A 23,375-nucleotide genomic window follows, 5' to 3' on the forward strand; every position below is an offset into this window, starting at 1 on the left:
TATGTTCACCACTAATTCTAGAAATGGAATAGAAGGCAGTGTTCAATAGAATTTAAGGGCTGATGTTACATGTATCTTCTCTAATCAATATATGGCCATTCAGTGAACATTTATCATTTGACCTTCATAATGATAGTGCAATTGTATATCAATGTCAGTCCAGCATTGCATACAATTGTACATGTATTTTTGCCCAAAACTTTTAATTTTGGCATGAATACTAATAAATTGCTTGTTTGAAGCAATTTTGGGGGCAAATTTATCTGTCATGGAAGTGTTTGCAAAAATCATATCATATTGTGGGGTAATGGACATTGGAAACAGAAAATAACTTGACATCCCTGAAATTGACCCTTTTTGCTATACCGTGGAAATACACTGTACCCAAATTGCAAGAGATGAATACTTGGGGCTTTGGCCATGTATCAATTCTCAACGCAGAGGACAATGAATTAAAATGGGACCTAGTATATTGCATACATCTTTTTTTTTTATTCTCCTTCAGAGAGGTTTGATATCATTATTGAAACTGGTGATTTATGGCAGTACAAAGTGCATAACCACATGCTGCACAGTACAGGTCATCGAGAAGTTGCGCACTTGCCTTGTATTACAGGTAAATGGGTATTTTGCATTTTGCATTGAGTATGCATCGTCAGTCAGAGACCATAAAAAAAAAGAGGTCTTGCACTTGTTTTGTACTGAGTGGACACTTTGCCTTTTGCATTGAACCTCAGTAGCAGGAAATTAATTTCTGTAATATCTCTGTAATTCCTCCAGGATCACTGCTCTCAGCATGTAGATCAAAGTCCATGTTTTCCCCCGAGACATACAGGAATTCCACCCAAAGTTCAAACAATTTTTATACTTCTATACACATAGAGCCAGACCGATAGATTCAGTGCAGCCAGTTAATATACAAATGTAGTATTTTTAATATTTCAATATTTAATATGGGGGGGGGGGGTGTCATCGAAGGTACTGTAAAAAAATGTTTCTTGAATTTAGATTTTTTACATAATTCCTGAAATTTGATCAAACTTGCATAGTAGGTGTGCATTCTTTCCTAGAATGTGAATCGGAACATGGTTTTTGTCTTCAATGTATGTTTTAAATGTACAAAAATGTTTTGTTTATTTGTTTGTTTGTTTTTTGTTGATCTGCAGAGGTTAGCAGCCCTGTCAAAAAAGCTTGTAGTGCAGTTTAAGGGGGCCACAAAGAAAGTGATGCCTGTCATCACAAAATCATGGCAAAAGTTGGATGTGAATGCTACGAAAATTGCAAAATGATGCAAATGGGTCGCAAGATTACCAGTGTACATGTAGACATACATTGTAGAGCTGCAATAGAAAGTCATATATGCATCTATATTAAAAGTACCCTTATATGGTATATAAAGATTGTACATGTATTTCATGTGTTTTGTACAAAGTTATTGAGTAAAGTACAGATTGCTGGCATTGATATTACATAATGTAGAAATTTATGTACTTCAGTATACTACAAATGTACTGGGTATGCATGTAATGTACTATGCATATATTACATTTGCATGTACACTGTGTACGTTTGTAGGTACTGTATGTACAATGTACATGTACAATGTATACAGTGTATATCTTGTACAAACACATACAAATAATGGGTATGTTTGCATTTATGTCTGTAGTATCGATGTAATTATATCTACACAACATCCTTTGACTAATCCTGCTTGATTATAAATCCTCTCTCCAGTTCTATGTCACAGTGTGTCATTAAAAAAATTGTATATCAATACCACAGGAAGCAAAACCATTTAGATGGCATCCGTCTGTAAAATAACCATGCCTTTGAATAGTATCCCTTTGTCCCAAGATCGCTGCTTTTGGCCTACCATGTGTGTAGAGTTGTATCTAGGAAATGATAAAAATTCCCACTGACTTTTGTCAACTCTATGGCATTTAGCATGTGTATGCACACACACACACACACACACACGTGTGTGTGTGTGTGTGTGTGTGTGTATGTGTGTGTGTGTAGTACATCTTGTGCTTGTCTGTACAATGTATGCATCTTGTACATCATATGTCTCTATTTTTGGAACTAATGTATGAAATGCTCTCAGCTACAAGATATTGCTATAAAGAACACTCATATTGTTTGTTTTTCTTTTTATCTCGTGTGCTAAAAATATGAGGAAGCCTGTTGTAAATCAGGTTCCATGGGGTATAAACATCATAAGGTCCATGTTTCTGAGTGTGTTTGTGAAGCAGCTCTAATTAATTAACCTTCAAATTTCCTCCAGAGGTGCAGTCCAGACTGCAGAAGACTGGTTCTCCCAAACAACGTCATGCGTGGTATATAAAAATAGCCCCTGTGGTTTGACGCTGTTTTTCTCTCTCTCTCCTCTCCGTTTCTACCCTTGATACATTCAGGCACCATGACAACATCGCCCTCGTTGGGTCATGTGAATACTTCAAGCACATCATTCCACTAGCGACAGCTGCCTTCAAAACAGTGAGTATCTACATGTACCATCTTCCATGTTAATCCATGGCACACAAATCTGACCAGATTACCCCCCCCCCCCCCAAAAAAAAAGGGGGGGGGGAAGGAGGCTAAATGGTAAACTGGTTCTGTGTTGTCATTTACAAGTTTTATTTGTGCACTTTAATTTCAGTTATTGCTTACACACTAACTAGGTCATATATTTTGATCACAAATGAAAGCAAATATGGAATCTTCACAACTATGATAAAATGCAATCATTACAGATAGCAGCGACTATCATTACCCATACATAGAAACGAACAAAATGCTGAAGTATTTTGCAATGAGAATGGGCCTGTGTTGAGAGCACCTGAGGGCTTTGCTTGTTGATGATGTCACAGTCTTACATAAGTCAGGTTGCTATTTTTAGATACCTTTAAAATGGAAGACCATGTCAAAAGATTATTTTGAAATCAACAACACATACCTTCTCAATACTTGCGACATTGCATAACAAATCAGCAATATGTTGCCAGGGCCCCGTTGCTAGAAACTTTGCGTTTAAACGCAACTTGCAACTGATTGTCACTGGCCAATCAAAATCATTGTTGCATGCATGTCTTCTTAATAGGGCAGACCCTGAGCCAATCAGAATGGTTGTTTAAAAATTAGCGATTATTTGCAATTGATTGCAACTTTCTTGCAACGGGGCCCTGATCTGTCTTGCTTTGTTTGTGTGTTGTTGTCTTTTGTGTGTGTTTGTTTGTTTTGGTCAAGTCTTCATGCAATTCTGAGAGATGAGATTCTTAGCTCTGAAATGATGTGGAACCTCATCCAAATTTGATGCTCCTACCCCACCAAGAATTAATTGATGGAAGAGCAAACGTGCAGGAATGCCTACATTTTTTTTTTTAGAAGAGTCTACTCTGGTGCACTGAATCACCTTGCCAATTGTGTGTGGAACAAAAGAGATTTAAATCTCCGTAGCAACCACTGTAAAGAGATTACCAGAGTTGAAAACTTCATACTCTCTCTTAAAAAAAAACAACAACAACGACGACCTTTCTGTTCATGATCATGTCATTGTTATCGGCACAATGCAATGCCAGGATTATGGATGATCAGGCTTCTGTTTGTACATGTATGTAAAATACACTTTGTGTACATTTTATCCTTTCTCGAGCTGTCATATTTTCAAGCTATATTACTTATTTAATGACAACCAATACATTCTACAATAATTCAGTCAGATCACTATGTATCGCTTAATCTTGAATAGATCAAAATCAACATATCTTTCCATTCTGTTATCAAATTGTTGTACATATAATTATAGTTATGTTTGAATATACTGGTACCAATTGTACATCTTACTGTTTTTGAAAAATGAGCAAAAAATGACTGTATTTCATATGAGATATTAACTCTAAATGGAAAACTGTATAAAATGAGTTTGAATTTGAATTTGAATTGTGTTAGAACTACTGCTGACTGATACAGAGTGTCTGTAGATTTTTCATGCACGCACACTTTTACAGAGCTCATACATGTAGGTTGGAAATGGAGAAAACCAACTCAGATTAGGAAACAAGACAAACAAAAAATAAGTCTAGGAATAAGAAAAAATACCACTTACACTTCATACCCTGCTTCTGAATTTCAAATACAGGCCCTTGATATAAAAATAAAGGGTTACTACTATGTCAGAGACAACATAAAACCCCATATATAAGCTACAGAGTATTTGACGCAAATGCATTATTTTGAGGCCTATTGGAAAATCAATTCTTTGCAACTGTGTTGTTAAAGTTAATGATGCTTTGTTACATTTGTCTGATTATGAATAGCTGACCTGTTCAGAACCATTCAAGCACCTGTTAAGCACCTGTTAGGAACCATTCCAGAACCATTCAAGCACCTTTAAAGCACCTGTTACGAACCATTCCAGAACCTGTTACTTTCATTGTACCGTTTAGTAGGCATTATGCCAGAATATCAGTATCAAAGGTAATTGATCAGTCATTTATTGATTTATTGATTGAGTTTTGTGCTGTATTTTTTTGTTGTTGTTGTTTTCAAAGCTTTGTCATACTACATTATCAAAACTTCATAGAAGATATGATCATTAGTATGATTGTATGAGATTGCATGCTTTTCAAGGTAACAATAGATTTTCAATACGGGATATTCTCTAGTGAGATTTTGCTACTGATACAGAGTTGAGAATGATTTTCATACCTCAGAGTGTGTTGTTTTATTGATAGCAACATGAGTCATGCTGGATGAAAGTGCCGCACTATCCATTTTGAGATCAAGCTTATCATATATCCAACAAAAACTGTACAATCACACACATGTGTGGTGGCTCTAATTATTATCACCCAAATGCTACATTGATGATAATTGAAGGTTGAAAATGCACCGGATATTCACATGCTTTGCATTTTCCACACGTGGGGCGGCATTTTAATTTTCACACAGAAATTTCTGTTGTAGTGATGAGTGGATGTTGTTTGAGAGGGTAGGATTGTAGGTACGTGTAGCCCCTCAATGAAATTGGCATGCTCCCCCTGATCAGAAGAATTTATGTGGATTTGCAAAGATCACATGGGCTTGATGGAAACTGCGGGGGATTGTGGCACGGTAATCGCAGAATTAACAAGTTCTCAGGCTCTGTAACATTACAGATATGATGCTGGAACAAGATACTGTGGCAGTGTATTTACTGTTTTGACCCATATATCTGTCTTTGGATCAGCTGTGTAGATATTTAGGGGGCCCCCTCATGTTTGATTTGCACAAGAGCAGCAGATTCAATGAGAGATCAGTGTTTAGGAGCAGGGAACCAAATTTGTTGATACAGTCAACAACAATGAGCAGCGTGCATTGTCGGGGACGGAAATACCCATAATCTTGCTGTCGATTAACCTTGATCAAATCAGTGTTTATTTATCCACAAAAAAATAACTGTTGTATCAGTGTTCAAGATGTTAATGTGGTATCATACTGAAGAAGTATTAAAATCAGTCATATTCAGTTGAAGAAGCTAAACCCACAATGTAGTGGCAGCATTATTTTATGTTATTGTTGTCATTATTGCCAGTATTATTACTATTTTTAGCAGTATCAACGTCATTATCATTATTAGCAGTAGAATAAGTATTAACATCATCATTATTATTACTCTTACGCTTGATATCATCATCAGTATCAGTAGACAATGAAAACATGGGTTCCCGTTGCAGTAGTATGTAGTGTTTGCCTGTTGATTTTCATCAAAGGTGACCGCACAAGGGATAGGCACACTGAATCATCGCGTTGTCTTTCTCTTTGCAGTAGTTCAGGAGAAATTCTACATGGATGAGTGCTGATTTCTGAGAAATCAGACGGACATTACATTATTCATTAGATCACGCTTTATGATTACACTGACAGCAGTTGGAACCCAGTAAAAGGTATCTTCCATATGAACAACATAGCCAGAAACTATCTGTTAAAATGTCCTTCATTAAATAAATGCACATTCATTCAATCAATTATTCATCCATTCATTCTGTCAATCATTTATTTGTTTCTAAAATTGCACAATAGCCTTTTTTTTTTCAGATCTTGTCAAAAGAATGAGTCCCCCTAAAATGATACCAGTTGCACAGAGTATGCACTGACTTTAGTTAGACTGTATAGGATCCCTTCCTAAAAGCTGTTAGTACTGCCGCAACCCGATTTACACATAATGCCATTGGCTTTGTATGTTAGTCCTGAGAGTTGCATAAGGGAGGGTGCTACATAAGCACTTGCCTGATTGCCTAGGGCAAGTGAAAATCAAATGTGGGCAAGCGTTTTTGAACAATGAGAACAAATGCTTGCCCGAATTGGGCAAGCAAGAAGTTTTGAAGCCACTAGTCAATACCCTTGCTCTAATTTTGGGAGTATTCATTTTCTTCCCCCCCCCCTTTATTTTTACAAATGAATGATTCAAATAGGGCAAGTATCAAGGCAATTGAGGCTCTTCAGATAATATTCATATTTAATATCTAATGCAATCAAATGACCATTGCTTTCTTGTTCATTTTATGATTCTGTTCAATTTTTTTTTTCCATCAGTCATTGACCATTTACTACTTTTATTCTAAACAGCAAATTGGTCCCAGAAAATGTTCTCCTCTTTGATGTTCTATCAAAGTTAATCATGTTCATACATGTATTTCTGTTCCAATTATTTTGTAATATTGAAGAGTTCAGATGCAACATACCCACCTGGTGAGGATATAATACTTCATGTTAATGTTGTGTCCTTTTTCTTTTCTTTTTTTTTTTTTGGGGGGGGGGAGGGGGAGTCTGCATGTTTTTGTGTGTGTTTTTTTTTTCTTTGTTTCAAAGCTGCATTGGTAGATCCTAGTGCAAGACCAGCTTACATTGCAACTCTACTTGAGCATGTCAACCAGATCTGCAATCTATAAATAGTCTTGATACTTACTGTTGTAGTTTCAAGTGAATTTATGTTTTGCGATATGAAACATGCCTTATCTTGAAATGTACACACAACCAAACACACAAACTTAAACAAACTAAAAACTGCGATAAGGAGGGGAAGTCTTGTACATTAGGTGTGAGCTGCTGCCAATTCCGTGTACATGCCTTATATGCTCAACCATTTGTTGTCACTCAAAAGTGTTTGTTATCAAATACAGTGTTGGGGTTCTCCATTTCGCCCCATGCAATTATCTGTCTGCATGGGGAGACCTGGTTCAGGGACAAGTGGCTCTATGTTTAGAAAAGTCACAGTGCCTGATGTTAAGGATACATTCTCTTTATGTTCTGTCCTTGAAATTCTCATTTAGGTTTTGGCTCGAAGAATCTAGAGAAGAATTTCATGAATTTACATGTGTAATGTGTCTGTCTGGGGTTGTTGTTGTTTACAGCATCCATGTCTTATTGTTTTCTTATGACTGTGTCACACACAGTGGTAGATCAATTGCACAACACACACATGCATGCACGCACACACACACACACACACACGTCTGTTCAAGAATCAACTTACTTTTATACCGGTAGTATAACCAGAGCTGTGACAGAGGGAAAAATATAGAATGTGAGGCAGAAAGAAAATATAGTGTGTGCTTGAGTAAAAAGTAGCAGGAAATTTTAGAAGCAGATCCCATAAAAGATTTTGTATAAACAAGGAAGTTCAAATTTTAGTAATCATGCGTCATGATCCCCCATTATGGTAACATTTGTTTTAAAAATGTTGTTTCTCTGAGGTGTCGATATTGATTGCATATTTGGATGGCAATCATGCCTCGTTTTGTGGTGAGAAAGGGCTTTAACTCTAAAGTTTGAGTCACATTGGCAAGGTTTATGATGTACCAGGGAGGTCACGTACCAGGGAGGTGACCTCCCTGGGTGTACAAAGTTAATTACATTTCAGGATGGCTGTTCCAGAAGCATTAGCCCTTTTTGTGCCAAAGCCTTTGGACAGTATGTTTAGCACTGTGGGGATTTCTTGGTGTTGATAGGCACTCAAGGCACACAAAGGGTTAAGTGAGACCCCGTTTACAGTGCGGGGCTGGGCCGAGCCGCGGCCGAGCCCCGCAATTTTGTCCATTTACACTGCCGGGCTCAGCCGCGCTTTTAATTCAAACCTTTCAATATTTTGTCGTAGTGGCGCTCTGCTTGTAAACAAACGCAATTTGGTATAGTCTGGTTTTCAGACCCTTTGCCAACTGGATTCCGTGGCGACAAAGTCGCCGTTCGGGCAAAGGCCTTTGCCAAAAGAAAAAAAATCCTTTGCAGGACAAAACCACCTTTAACTATACTAGTTTTCGACGTTAAGGGGGTTAATATCCTGAATAACGAAATAGTATGGGCAGAGGGTTTGGAAGCCAGACTAAAATTGGCCGCGCATTTGGCCCAGTTTGCGTTTACACTGAGAAAAGGCCAGGCTCGGCCGCGGCCGAGACCTCCTCCAGAGCGTGGCCAAATGCGAGGCCAATTTTGAACCCGCATTTGGCCTTTTGCGCATTTACACTGAAATGAAGGCGGGCTCGGCCGCAGCTCGGCCACGGCCGAGCCTCGCACTCTGAACGGGGTCATAGAGTCATACCTCCTTCCACAGGTTGAAACTTGAGATCACTGAGATACCATGTATACATGTACATGTACTCCTATTTTCTCTGCCATTGCGAGCCTTTCTAGCATCACTGAATGTTGCAGTTTGTACAAATGAAGTAGTGTCTGGTATCATTAGTAAGGATGATAGTTTCTTGAGATCGGAGGTTTCACTATCGATCCATATGACTCTTGTGATGTACCAGCTCGAGAAAGACCTGCAAAAATGGCAGTGAATGTGGATACTAAAAGCAAGATATATTTGTGGTGTGTAATTTTCGCAAATTGGAGATGCCAGCCTTTTTCAGCACATGAAATTTTCATGAATTATCACTGGCATTAGATGCATACAGTGTAGACAAGAACTTTCACATGCATTTTAATTTCGCAAGTCTCTTTGCTGTTGCGAAATTCACAAAATTAGAATACATGCTGACATTCCTTGTTTTACAGCATGCATTCTATACATTTGTATACATGTGTATGTTCATTCTATGATAATGCACAGATAAATAGCTACATTCTGTTCATGCTCTCATACTTCTGTATCAAGACAACTAGATGTACAAACATGTATCTACAAAGACTTGTGTGTGTATGTATGTATCATAAGTATGTATGTGTAAGGAGGGCATTTTTTTAATAATCCCTTTAGGGCATGTTATTCAGAAGAAACTTAATTATTCTCTTCTTCCTTTTCTTTTCTATTCCTTGTTTGTTGTATTGCTGCAGATTCCAGATCAAGAAGGTCTCCACAGAGAGCTCCTTGTCAACTTCGTTCAGCATTCTCTTCATCTCATAGAGTGTATGTACGACCCTCTGCATCTATGGAGGAGGCATCTATCCAAGTAAGCATCACTTCTTTTGGATTGTCTGTCTGTCTGTCTGTCTGTCTGTTTGTCTTATGTGTCAGGATGCATCAACTTAAGATGTTATATGATTAATGAGTATATGATTTTTCCCTCTTTTTTTCTTTGATATAGAATAAGAAAGCGACAATCCCAAAGCTGAATGAAAATGAACTGGCTTTACCTTAGTTGGTAGTGCCACTGTCCAGTGTAAGGATACTGTATTGTCATGGATATGCATGTTGGTACAAAGTGGGTGTGGCCTGTTCGGCCCACAGTGGAAGACAAGATGGCTCGAGGCTGGGACCATGCCGTCTGAGGAGGCGAGGGAAGAATATAATTTTCATTCCTTTAAAGGACAAGTTCACCTTCATTAACATATGAAAGGATCGAGAGAATGTAGCAATATTAGTAGAACACATCATTGAAAGTTTGAGGAAAATTGGACAATCTGTTCAAAAGTTATGAATTTTTGAAGTTTTTGTGCAGTCACCGCTGGATGAGAAGACTACTGCAGTGTATGATGTCAAATGCGTACAACAATATAAGGAAAATATAAAGAGAATTTCACAAAATTTCATCTTTTGAAAAAAGTACATATTCCCTTGACTCGTTACTGACATATGTTATGGGTAATATTATTCCCATTGCCTTTAGAAAGAGGCAAGTCAGGTGCTCTTTTATTATGCGAAAAAAGTGAAAATATGTTGAATTTTCTTTACATTTTCTTTATACTGTTGTACTCATATGACATCACGAGCCTTAGTAGTCTCCTCATCCAGCAGTTCCAACACAAAAGTTTTAAAAATTCATAACTTTTGCATCGATTGTCCAATTTTCTTCAAAAGTTCACTGATGTGTTCTCCTAATATTGCTGCATTCTCTTAATCCTTATCTTAATGAAGGTGAACTTGTCCTTTAAGTTTGATTAATGGTGGTGATTTGTTTCGGTGTCAGAATGTGTGACATGTTGTTGCCCCACCAGGATTTCCCTCCTTCCGTAATAGTATATTCTTCAAACAGTGAGAATGTATTTTTAACAGTAGGATATACTGTAAATAGTGAGTAATGAGGTCAAATCGTGGGCTGCTTCCATAATTTTTTTTTTTTTTTACGCAATCTGTTATATTTGCTGATTGATCAGTGCTATTATACTTTAATACAGAGAGCTACAGTGTACAGCTACATTTTGTATATAAAAAACTTACTCTGTTTACTATTGGCTCATGTGTAAATAGAATGTGCATATCATAAAACATAATGCCCCTTTTTATTACCCATAATGATGTAAGTGTATGTTACATCAATACATTCTTTCATTCATACACATTTTCAAAGATCAGATTTAAAAGCCAAAGTACATGGCAGGCCTAAATGTATGAAAGCCTATTTAAGCCCAAAGCTACATGTACTTCTTTGCTGAGTATGCAAGCCAGGTTTCTCAAATGTGAAATCAAAAAGTCACTTCTGCTGGATACCTCATGATCAGCTTTAATTCATGATTATCTTTGCAGCCACTCTGGAAACACCTCCACACAAGTTTTCGGTCCCGCTCTCCTCAGCGTAGAAGTTGTCCCGTTCTTCTATGGTAAGTATCAACCCCCCCCCCCCCCCCACCCCAAGTCCTCTGACAGTGTCTGAAAACTTGTTGTCATCACTTTTCAAACAAACTGAAAGGGGTTACTTGTGTCAAACCCAAGAGTCACACACTTCGGAAATCTACTACACTGTGCATCAATGAGTGCATGCAGTTGTAGTATTAAAAGCATTATTTACTGTTTGCAGATGAAACAAAAGCCCAGCTTTAGTGCTTCGGAATAGTTATAAAATGTGAGTTAGTGATAGAAATGACCAATGTAAAAATGTTTATCAGTACAATCATTGTTAAGTATTGTTAGATACAAAATGTAAACAATACTTAATAAGATTGTTTCTAGAATAAACTGTCTACAGTTATGGTTTATTGAGAAAAATAGTTATGTCTTTTTATATTTTAGGCTTTATTGCAAAATTTTCATCATGGTAGGATGTTTTGTTATACAACTGACATACACATATGCATCAAATGTGGTAACTGTAACATTTTTAAATCACTGCTCCCACTGGTAAACGATACCTTTCAACAAGATTTTCAAAAATGGTCAGCAATGATTTGGTCATTTGTGCTAAAAGCAGAAATCTCTACTTGTTTGGTGTCCCAGAATGCATTTCACTGTGTTTGCAACTATAAACAGGAATCACTGACTGTATTTTCGATAAATCCCTGGAAAGAAGTGCATGTGTATGAAGCTACCATTTTGGATGCAACTATAAACAGGAATCACTGACTGTATTTTCGATAAATCCCTGGAAAGAAGTGCATGTGTATGAAGCTACCATTTTGGATGCAACTATAAACAGGAATCACTGACTGTATTTTCGATAAATCCCTGGAAAGAAGTGCATGTGTATGAAGCTACCATTTTGGATGCAACTATAAACAGGAATCACTGACTGTATTTTCGATAAATCCCTGGAAAGAAGTGCATGTGTATGAAGCTACCATTTTGGATGCAACTATAAACAGGAATCACTGACTGTATTTTCGATAAATCCCTGGAAAGAAGTGCATGTGTATGAAGCTACCATTTTGGATGCAACATGCCTTAGAATGAGCCTCGTAGCAGACACGTCGAATCCTTAAAAGCACTGTCAAAAGCTTGACATGATCGGAACCTCAGCTGCCAATATCCGTTTTCAATTCACTTCAATTCAATTCAAATAATTTTATTTCCATATAAAGTAATGCAAGGCATTATACAGTATGTCCACAAAAAAAAAATACAATCAGATTTTCGCATTGATAACTTCCAATATGATTTAACCATCTCAATGCTACTTCAGGGTCTTAAAATATAACATCTTATTAAGTGCAGAAAACCCCATTCACTTTGGTTGAGTGGTCACAGAGATGTGTGGATCATTGTAACGCATGTCATCTTCCAAGTTAGGCACTTGGATGCTCTTGGAACTGCATAATGTGTGGACACAATGGACAGAACTTGGAGGGAAGGGATTCCTGACTTGCTCTGCAAAACTCCTCATTTCTCTTTGACCACTGAAGCAAATTGGATGGGGTTTTCTGCAAGATGTGGGTAATAAGTTATAGTTTCAAACCTTGAAATTGTATCTGGATTGATTCACTATTTTTAGGGTTGTCATTGTACAATAAATTGTAGAAGGTCCCGTTGTAATTTTTTTTTTTTTTTTTTTTTTGGGGGGGGGGGACGTACGGTACAATGTACATAATGCTTGCATGAATAAAAAAATTTTGGTGGAGGCAAGAATGTTGATTTTCAAGGTAAGAATACAGCACATTAGTGATATACCAGGGAGGTGATATGCCAAGCAAAGCCAGTATTCTGTATGGTGTTGTTACTATTTCATAGGGCCCTACAGTGTGTGTATACAATTTGTATGTGTGTGTGTCATGTAATTGTGTTGCCATATTGGAGCAATGAAAAGGAGTATGAGAATTTGTAGAAGATATTTCAAGGACACAAAAGCTAATTCTTGTACACACACACACACACAGAGTGATAATAATTTATCCTTGATGCTCTAAAAAATGCTGTAGCATCCTTAGTGAAAAATACATTGCAAAGGCAAGGGCTGCATTGCTTGATCCACTTACACTATGTACTCAAGGAAAAAAAGCAGCTTTCGTGTAATGAATACATGTATGTGCATGTACGTACAAAGAGGCCTATGACATATTATATTAACCTTGCGTAAAGTATAGTATGGTATCATATGTCCTCCCCTTGGGAGCCTGTTGTTTCCATGGCGACCATTTGGGTGAGTATATCCTGTATTGATTTTGTGATGCTGCTTTCTTGTAATCATGGTTAAATTATCTGCATCCAAATTGTGCGAGAAAGGTCAAAAAGATTTTGTTCACATAGCCTTGGGAAATCTGCACTACTTTTACAACTGTCCATGCTGTGATTGGAAGAAAATTTGAAAGGAATTTCACACAAATCAATCTTTCTGCAGGATATGGAAAGATCACTTTGAACCTAGCTTTACATGCCCAGTGGGCACAGGGAATGAACACATTTCTGTACCTCAACACATCTTACTAACTGGTCAAGAGAATGTAGCTTTGCAAAGAATGAGGATTTGTGAAATTCCTGTTAGCTAGATGTAGTGTTCATATCATGTGAAGAGTGTACATGCTGTACCATTACTGTTTTACCATTCCATTTAAAGATGGTGGTGCATGATGGATTCAACCAAAATTTTAAAGATTCATAACTCTTGCATCGATTGCAGAGATGCCAACTGTTACTTTTTTATCAATATTTTGTATTTTTCCCCAAAATAGAGCCTACTGTTGTACGCAATATTTTGTGTTTTGTTTTTAAAAAAAAATACTGTTTTTCGAAAATTGTATGACTACACACATCTCATGCAGGAAAGGTAAAAACGTTATTTTTCCACCAAAAATATGCTTTTTTAGTCTTTAGAATACTGCAGCTGTTGTTCTACCGATATGGTTGGCATTCCTGGGCTTGTCTGATATGCTGTCAGCTGACGCCATGTTCTAGGCGACCACAGCGATCATACTTTGGGCCACCGTGGACAAAACAGAATTAATGTGATGCAACATGGGGGGGGGGGGGGGGAATGGATGGGCAAAATTTATAGGCTGTGATTGCTGTGGATGCCATGTCAGATTTATAAACTGTCAAAGTATGTGCCACAGCAGTCCTGGTGCTGATGAGAAACCTGAAAAGCTGTGATAAAAAGGGGTGAATGCAACAAAACGTGACTGCATGTGTAGGCCTAACAAAACTTTGAGGCAGTCCGTAGTGGTCCATAGTGGGAAATATGTGTACTCTAGCCTGACTAGATGCCATGAGAACAGTGTCTGATAGCTATAGGTTCACCGGAGTTACAATACTTTTGTAACAAAACTAGAATATGCGAAGATAAAAAAGGAGAATATCCAACCTGCTCGTGGCGACCTATGTTTTGGAAAACCAGGACTGCCGTGGTCTCAGGGAACATGGTGTAAATATAACATACTTCACTAACTTCCCTTGTAATGTGTTTGCATTGTGTCATGTTTTATTTCATATTGTTTTGTTGTTCGTTCATTTGTCTAGACTGCCTCATGGAACCCACGTGGTCGACAGCAATCAAAGTTGGACTCCATTGTCATATACTACACATGTTTGGTGCAATCGTCACAGGTTACAAGGTACGGTACGATATATGGATTATGTCTGGCATTTGATGGGACATGGCCCATCCAAATGGATTGAAAACCTAGTGAGGGAAGTTATATTTCCCAAGATGGAAGTCGGGGGACTTGTGTAACCTCCAGAAAAATAGCATTTCAAAACTGGAGGCTAGTACGTTCTTTGTATTCTGAAGAACAAAAGTCATCTGATCATCTGTTACATTTGATGGGTTTAGTCGAAGAACTTTTCATCATGCATACCTTTACCTTCAGAAATGGGTATGTAAGATTATTTGTCCAGATTGCCATTCAACCCCAGGGAATAATTTTCCTGGTATCGCATAGCAATTCGCTATGTATTTTGGTATGGCTGCTATACAAAATGTAATTTGCATAGCAGTTTCATTACATAGACTTGTATACCATATTGTTGAAAATGTATGTCCATCGACAAAAATTGCTAATCAGTTTCGAGAAGGAAAATTATTCCCTGAACCGGTTACCAACACAAAGCTGATGGGTCTTGTGCAAAGTTATTCGGGAGGTTGGAATCTTATTCCATTTGGGTTGAATCTTTTTTGCGTGTTCTCTCATTAAAAATGTCAATAGTTTTGTGCAAACTGCTGAGCTTTCTTTCTTTCAGTGTGCATATGCAATATCTTGATGACACCGTATAAGATTTGTGTGCGTGTTTATTTCAGTAATCTCGATGAGTTAAATGAGTTTTAAAAGCGCACATCTCTGTTTTTCTCATCCTAGTCCAATGCGCAAATGGCCACGACGCCCCCGACGGTGGACATGCTGTTTCGGCTGCTGACGAGCGAGTCGGACAACGGGGTGACCAAGGGACCCCCCACGGAGAGTCACACGGTCACGACGCTCGTCTTACGCTGTCTTGTTCAGATGATTAAGGTCATCCACAGCTGTTCACCAGAAGAGGTAAGTGCGATCACAGTTTCAAACAAGGGTAGTTTGATCATAAACTTACCGCAAGTTACACGTACTGCTGAATCCCAATCGTCCAATTTTTTTGGTGAGCTTTTTAAAGCGATTAATGCTTGTGTGAACGTTGTGGTGGAAAATGGAAAGTAGAGGTTTCGGTTGTCACAGATTTCATTGCCTTTTTGTTTGTTTTATTGTTCTCATATCCTTTGTCTGGTTGTGACTATTGCTTGTTGTAAGATTCAGAGTATGTAAGACTTTACTTCATGGCAGACTGGACCAGGAAAAAAAAATGAAGTCATTGTCCAAATTTGCTACCTACGCATTTGTTAAGTACAAGTGTATACATGGATCTGTACGTCAAAAAAATTGAGCGTCTCTCCATATTCTCTGGAGAAATCAGGTGTCGCTTCATCCAATCATGTCAGAGATTTGAGTAGAGAGAATCAAGTTAGCCAAATATTGGTTGTATGACAGTATTCAGACCTTTCTCATCTACTCCAATCATCCTACTTTGTGGTCACTGGAGAATTGCCTTTCATTTTCAAGAGTATTCAACTTGCTACAGAGTGTAGATGCAGACAAGCAAGACATCTTGATGATAGGAAAGTGAAAGGTTTCCCAATTTGTGCAGGATGTTTAACTTCTCCCATGGAAATATGGAGTATGTGTATCTAAATTGAATACACCTGGACTGATCCACTGATTGTTTTGATTTCAATACAATACTTTTTTGAAACATGAAAGCTTTTGAAATTGTCTCATCACCGATGATATCATCCATTTTTCTTGTTTTGTTTCTAAAAAAATCTCAGAACATCTGTTTGCAAATAGAATCGGTGGAAGTTTAGAGTATTGTATATAATGCATGAAATTTTTGAGTTGTTTTGTCGGGTTTTTTTTTTGTCTTTTATAGAAAGACAATTATGAGTCTGGATTGTCACAAATTAGTCTAGGAAATGCACCATTGTAAGTTGATATGATGAGACAATTAGATGCCTGAAGTGATATCACAAAACCTAGCATTCCTGCTCTCTTAAAGGGAATGATTGGCTTTGTGTAGGTGTGTTGCTATGCGACCCATGCAATCTCCTTTAATTCTTAAATTGTATCCCATTAAAATTTGTTCAGACACTCAGAGACACACTAGCAAACCTTTGTGTAGTTTACACTTGTGCACTCAAGACATATTAGATGTCAGAATTACATCTTGTACCTTCTGTACTACCAGTATATGGAACAAATGAAGCGCATTTTTTTTTTTATTGTGGTAGTTACGTCAATCTCCATTTTTCCTTATAAATAGTCAATGAGGCAACTTTGTGCTAAAAATGGCCAAAAACTCTGTTTAGAGATTTAACTGAAACCTATAAATAAATGCATTTTATCTCAATTTGAATGTTGTTTCCTGACTCCAAAAACACCTTGAGAGGAAATGGAAAGAACCGAACAGTTTTCTTTTTCTTCCGCAAAAAGCTGGCCCAATTTGATTTAAAACTGGGTTTCCCTGAGGAAATTTAAGAAGCAGCGATCTCCTGATCTTTCTTGCACCATCACCCAGAAGAAATGATGTGACGTTAACAACATTGTGATCGGTCGTAACTTTTCTTTTTACGGCATCCCCTAAAGCACACCATAGTCAAGGCGCTTTTACACCTCATACATGTATCTAGGACATGCAGTCGGCTCCCAAGAGCGTTCATTGTAAGGGCTTGTGATTAAATTCATGAAGACATGGCATTCTGTTCTTGACATGGTGGATAGCAGTGGGACCCTGTTTTTCAAGCAGACAGGTGTTACCTGATTGGGGTATTGCTTGTTTTCTTCTCCTTCTAAAACATCTGTCTCTTTTTTATATTCATGAGGTGTTTGTTCACATTTTTTTTCTTTTTTTTTTTCGCTCTGTGAGCACCATATAACATTGCTGTATTTTTTTTCATACGTTCATGTTTATTTGTAGTTGTGTATTAATAGCTGACAAATTATTTTGGGGGTTGGGGAAATAAACGACTTCTGGTATGTAAACAGGCATCTTTTTTATCCCTGACTTTGTACCTCATTGAAAGTTCATATTTTATTCATATCCTTCATTAATGACATCCTGTTCCGTAATTGGTTGGCATATGATCATGTGACCAAATATAACATTACTATGTTGAAGATAAAATGCCTTTGGGTAAGGACAAGTCCACCGTCATATACTTGTGGACTGAGTGAATGCAGTAATATCAGTAGAACACATCAGTGAAGTTTGGGAAAAATTGGACAGTCTGTTCAAAAGTTATGAATTTTTTAAGAATCTAAGCAGTCACTGCTGGATGAGAAGACTACTGCAGCGTATGATGTCATATGAGTACAACAATATAAGGAAAATATAAAGAGAATTTCACAAAATTTTGAAAAAAGTACACATTCCCTTGACTCGATACTGACATATGTTATGGGTAATATTATTCCCCCTGCCTTTAGAAAGAGGCAAGTCAGGTGCTCTTTTATTATGCGAAAAAAATGAAAATATGTTGAATTTTCTTTACATTTTCTTTATACTGTTGTACGCATATGACATCACAAGCTGGAGTAGTCTCCTCATCCAGCAGTTCCAACGCAAAAATTTTAAAGATTCATAACTTTTGCATCGATTGTCTAATTTTCCTCAAACTTTCACTGATGTGTTCTACTAATATTGCTGCATTCTCTCAATCCTTATGTTTATGAAGGTGAACTTGTCCTTTAACATTTTGATATTAAACAAGTTTACTATCTTTTTAATTCTAAATGTAAACATTTTGAAGTTAATTGTAACAAGTTTTAAGTATTCCATAATTTAAGATTCTGGTCCAAGCCAGTCTTGAAATCTTGGTTTCCTTGATGAAAGAAATTGCAGTTTGTAAAGTCCTCCCACCTCAGAATCTGTCATTCTAGAGTCTGTCGGTGCATGGTATATTTTGAGTTTGATCACAAAATGAACTATCTCCATTTTGTCAATTTTAGATATTTTTTGGGTGAAGCTGCTCAAAAACAGAAAAAAGAAAAGAAAAAGTAGGATATTTTTTCATCATGACTTCCAGAGTATTCCTTGTTGTGTAACAAGTGAGCTGTCATTGGAAAAGTTTGATTTTGCTCTATCTGATAATAAGGCCTAATCTAAAATGTTTGAAAATGACTCTTAAACTTGTTCTGCATTCAAACTCCTTATACATTTACATGTTTACCAGAAACATTCACAGCATGAACTTCTTGTAAATCGGAACCGACGGCCTTTTTCGCTGCATGAAACTTTCGCAAATCGCCTCTGATATTCAATGCATTGTGTAGACAGACACTTTCAGATGCATTGTAATTTCACAAATATTTTGGCTCCTCACGAAATTTGCGACAGTTTCGTGCACACAAAAATTGCAAGTTTTATGGTAATGTGTCTCATTGGCTTGTTTTGTTACCTCCCGCAGAGACAAGTGGAATTGAGTGAGCTGCTGGAACAGCTCCTACAAGCATTAAGGAGTAGCCATAGAAACAGCGATGTCCAATATGCAATCTTCAGTGAGTACAGCATCTCGTTATTGCCTGTCACGTTTTGCCCTCCTTCGAGACATCAAACCAGTACTGTAAAAGTGGAAATAATCGCGCATTTCGCGCAACCAGATGCTAGTGTGAAAATAAAAGCACGCAAATATTTTTGCATGCCATAACTATTGTATGTTCCAGTATTTATTGTCCTGATTCCATGGAATTAAAAACACATGAAATCCATCTTACCCGGCCGAGCACAAAAAATTACTGGCGTGAAAATATCCACTTTCACAGTATCCTAACAGATTTCTCTTTCACAGTATCCTAACCTATCTTTCACAGTATCTTTCACAGTATCCTATCCTTTCACAGTATCCTAACAGAGGCTCCCAGATTTCTGGGAGCCTCTCCCTTTGATACGAGAATGCGTAGAATCAATGAACCACTTTATTAACTAATGCATTCAAACTTTTTACATTGGTACCCGTTAAGGTGAAAAAGTTGTTTCTTGCTAGGCAGAAAGCTTGACCAGGATTTGCCTGACATAGCAGCAACTCATGCAAACAAAATACAAACACAGGACGGTTTGGCAGAACTCATTATAAATTTGTACGCATAGCAGAAATATTGGAAGACACTCTTATATTGAATGCTATTTACATTCCATTAGTGACTGTCTGAATTTCAAAGTTTAATTCGCCTTGCAAATTATATAATTTCAAGTGCCCATTTTTTTTCTGATTTTCTTTTGAAAAATTTTGAAATTATATCTTTGTTGGTCATTAGTTGTAGTAACACATTGTAAAATGCATTTTGTATCACACTTCTTGGAAAACCTTTCATGTACATGCAATGTGTTCTCATTTCATTCATTGAATTACAGGAAGTATACCACAGACACTGCTGGACTCCCGAGTCAGCAAACAAAGTTTACAGCGGTCCTTTGTCAAAGCAGATGTATTCACAACTTTATTAACAATTCTGGAGACTGCAACAGTATGTTCAATGCTGGTACTATTTAATGTTTGTTAGAAAGGAATTATCTTATATGTATGTATGGTTATGTTTTTTTTTTTTTCATTTTCGATTATTTATTTTCCTTTTCATATTTTGTTGTACCAAGTAAGCCTCACATTCATATTAAAATTGAGTATCATAGTTCTATTTCTTGTAAAAGAAGAAAATTTGCATATGTTAACTTCCAGTTAAAATTGTAAGTTGGAATACACAAAGGAAGTTTGGTCCATGTGATGCAAATTTCATTTGCCTAAATGTTTGTGATATATTGTGTCTGCCAACAGACATTCAATAATGAATGTGTACTGACACATGCGTATGCAAGGTAGGCCCGTTTCTTGCTTGATTATATCAATGGACTAAATCAGAACAGTAGATCTGGTTTATACTACATAATGTACCTTTGTGAATTCGGTCCATAGTCTCTATGGTAGCATTTTTAGCATTTTCTACGGTAGCATTTCTTATTTGTCAAGAATTATTGTGTGGTGCAATTTCATATTAAAAGAACATGTACAGCATCAGCTAAGATGTACAGACATGTAAGTGTTAGCATTGTGTCTGTTTTGTTGGAATAAGAATATACACGAATGCTTCATATGCAGCCTTATGTCTTTCTGTGCAGTTAGATTGTGACACTTTTGATTCAAAAACAAATATTTGATGTTCTAGTTTATGCTGTAGTGTTCAGCTTCAGAATAAAATTACTAACAAAAAAGTGTCATTCCTACACTCCAAACTGTCCAGGTTTCCGATGGCAACAAGCAGCTTGCCTTATTCTTCACCGTCCACCTGCTGGGGGCCATTTTGAATGGCTCCCAGTACTCCAAGGAGGTCTTCAAAGAGACGATCGGCTACGAGAAGCTCGGCGAGCTCATCGTCCGACTGGGAAGCCCGTCTCAAGAACTCATAGAGACGTTACTCGACATGGTGAGATCGCCTCACGGAATACAAACATTTGTGTGTGTGTCATATTAACGGATTAGTGTCACCAGATAATGTTATAGAACAGGTTGAGAAAACTCTGCAGTCTCATAGGGCAAAACCCAGCATTGATAGTATTTTTAGTAGCCCTGCATTCATAGAAGTATTGGTGGCAGTAGCAGTAGTAGCAGTAGTAGTAGTAGTAGTAGCAGTATTAGTAGTGGTGGTGGTGGTGGTGGTAATAGAAGCAGTAGTAATGTGGTAGTGTTGATAGTTAATGGTAGTGGTAGTGGTAGTGGTAGTGGTGGTGGCCGTATTAGTATAATTCTCCCTGATTTTGCAGGAATATGAAATACCTCTGAATATGAAATACCTCTCTACATCTTTACAAAGGATGTTGTAAGCCTCCCTAATTTGGGAATTAGGTTTCCCATATTTAGATGCCTTGAACACCTTGTACATTGTAGGTATCTCCCTTAGAGCTTTCTTGAATCTCCCTGATTTTGATGTGTGCAGTCAGCAGTCGTGCAGTGATGTGATCGTACAATAGTGAATTTAATGTGTCATCCAAAAACTTTCTTCCACCCCTCCCCACAGGTGTTGGACACCCCATACAAGGCGGACAGCAAGCTGCTCATCCAGAACACCGGGGTCGTCTCGCTCCTCCTCTTCCTCCTCCCCCACATCCACCACCTCCCGTCGCTCCAGGAGACGGTCATCGCGGGGCTCGCCCAGAGCTGCGTCTCCTGCGACTACAACCGCATGCAGTGCTGCTACGACGGCATCGTGTCAGGGGTCATCGGGGCCCTGCAGAGCAGGGAGCAGCTGCACCGCAAGACCGAAGGTGACGATTGAGGGCGCTGTTCATGAGGGGGGGTTTTTTCTTTGCTTTTTAATGCACAAAGGGCATTAATAACTGTTTCTGCTGCATAAAGTTGAATTATTGCAAATCCAAATAAAGCAAACAAATCAAATACATGTACAGCGAAGTATATAGAACTTTACATTTTAAAGCATAAACATAGCACTCGGAAGAGCTCAAATTCATCTTCCAGTATTAAGTTCCACCATGTGGAATTTGCTTGCAATTATAGCAAAAGGCTCTACCAGGAAACTTGTTAGCTGATGCAATGTGCCAGGGTTATGAGTTGTTGTTGATTATTTTGAGATGAAAAGTGTATAATAATTTTGATTGTAGAACACAACTCTTATTGCTGAAGCACCCACTCTGTTCAGTTGTGGGAGGTAGAATGTTACAGGTATGTAGTGATTGAATCGCATCCTAGCTGCCGTAGTATTGAATCGCATGCAGCTAACAACTGCATGCGATTCACTCTTGTGCGATGGATGCTGCCTATGCCAAATATATTGTGATTAATGAAGTGGTAAAAAAGAAAAATCTTGTGAAAATGCCTGTGATCTCCCCATTCATGAAAATATCTGTATGGAAGATTACAGCTTTTACGTTAAGTGGTGTTTTATATGTCTTATATATTTTGCATATGTCATATATTTCTCTTTACATTATATTCTGTTTTATATGTCCTATATATTTTCTATATGTCATATATTTCTCTTTGCATTATGTTATGTTTTGTATGTCCTATATATTTTGTATATGTCATATATTTCTCTGTCTGTTCTTATCTACCAGAGAGGTTAATAGGTTTGTTGGAGTCTCTTGGGTCCTACAGTATCACAGCCTCTCAGTTCAAGACCCTCATTGGCCTCATGCGTGGCCCCGACGACCAGTCCCTGTCACCAAACTGCACCCGCCTCATGAGGGCAGTCTCACACATGGCGCGGAAGGAGGGCAAGCTGAGCGCGCATCACTACTTTGATTTCCAGGCAGATCAGACTGTGAGTTTTTATTAACTGCAAAATTTCAGATGTTATGGTATGGTTATTTGAAACTTTATGAGCTGTTCAAATAAAAGTTATCAAATTTCTGTCTCATTTCTGAATCTCTTAATGTGACTAATATGTGTATTCATTGAAGGGACATGTTTAATTTGTCATCTTTTTTATGCCATTTATAAAAATATAATTGAATTCTCAAATTTCTTTTGTTAAGTCCATCTGAAAGGAGGAACATATAAACAAATGTGTGCCTTATATATCAGTATCAGCAGCTACATGCGAATGGTGTCACAGGCAGGTTGGTGTATTAAGCAAACTACAGGAAGTCATGTACAATATGGAGGTCTATGCAAACCTTGTTGATTACATCAATCAATTTGTATATTTGAAGATTGCAAAAGGAATCAATTCCAGCTTGTTCATGCAAGGGAAACGGGTTGTGCTATCTATCAGACATAGTGAAC

At 37.6% G+C, this 23,375-nt stretch overlaps 1 protein-coding gene across 1 annotated transcript in view; it reads left to right on the forward strand.

Moving 5' to 3' along the window:
• The window catches only part of LOC140245004 (neurobeachin-like protein 1), an 81,554-nt gene that overhangs the window by 20,523 nt on the left and 37,656 nt on the right, over nucleotides 1–23,375 (forward strand). The window contains exons 4-13 of the mRNA XM_072324594.1: nucleotides 2,418–2,499; nucleotides 9,316–9,431; nucleotides 10,946–11,019; nucleotides 14,582–14,676; nucleotides 15,418–15,597; nucleotides 19,050–19,140; nucleotides 19,994–20,106; nucleotides 20,875–21,057; nucleotides 21,649–21,895; nucleotides 22,706–22,911. Of these exons, the coding sequence (XP_072180695.1) occupies nucleotides 2,418–2,499; nucleotides 9,316–9,431; nucleotides 10,946–11,019; nucleotides 14,582–14,676; nucleotides 15,418–15,597; nucleotides 19,050–19,140; nucleotides 19,994–20,106; nucleotides 20,875–21,057; nucleotides 21,649–21,895; nucleotides 22,706–22,911 (1,387 nt within the window). The remainder of the gene's footprint in view (nucleotides 1–2,417; nucleotides 2,500–9,315; nucleotides 9,432–10,945; nucleotides 11,020–14,581; nucleotides 14,677–15,417; nucleotides 15,598–19,049; nucleotides 19,141–19,993; nucleotides 20,107–20,874; nucleotides 21,058–21,648; nucleotides 21,896–22,705; nucleotides 22,912–23,375) is intronic.

Source organism: Diadema setosum, chromosome 22 (genome assembly GCF_964275005.1).
Source record: "Diadema setosum chromosome 22, eeDiaSeto1, whole genome shotgun sequence".
Classification (NCBI taxonomy): Eukaryota; Metazoa; Echinodermata; class Echinoidea; order Diadematoida; family Diadematidae; genus Diadema; species Diadema setosum.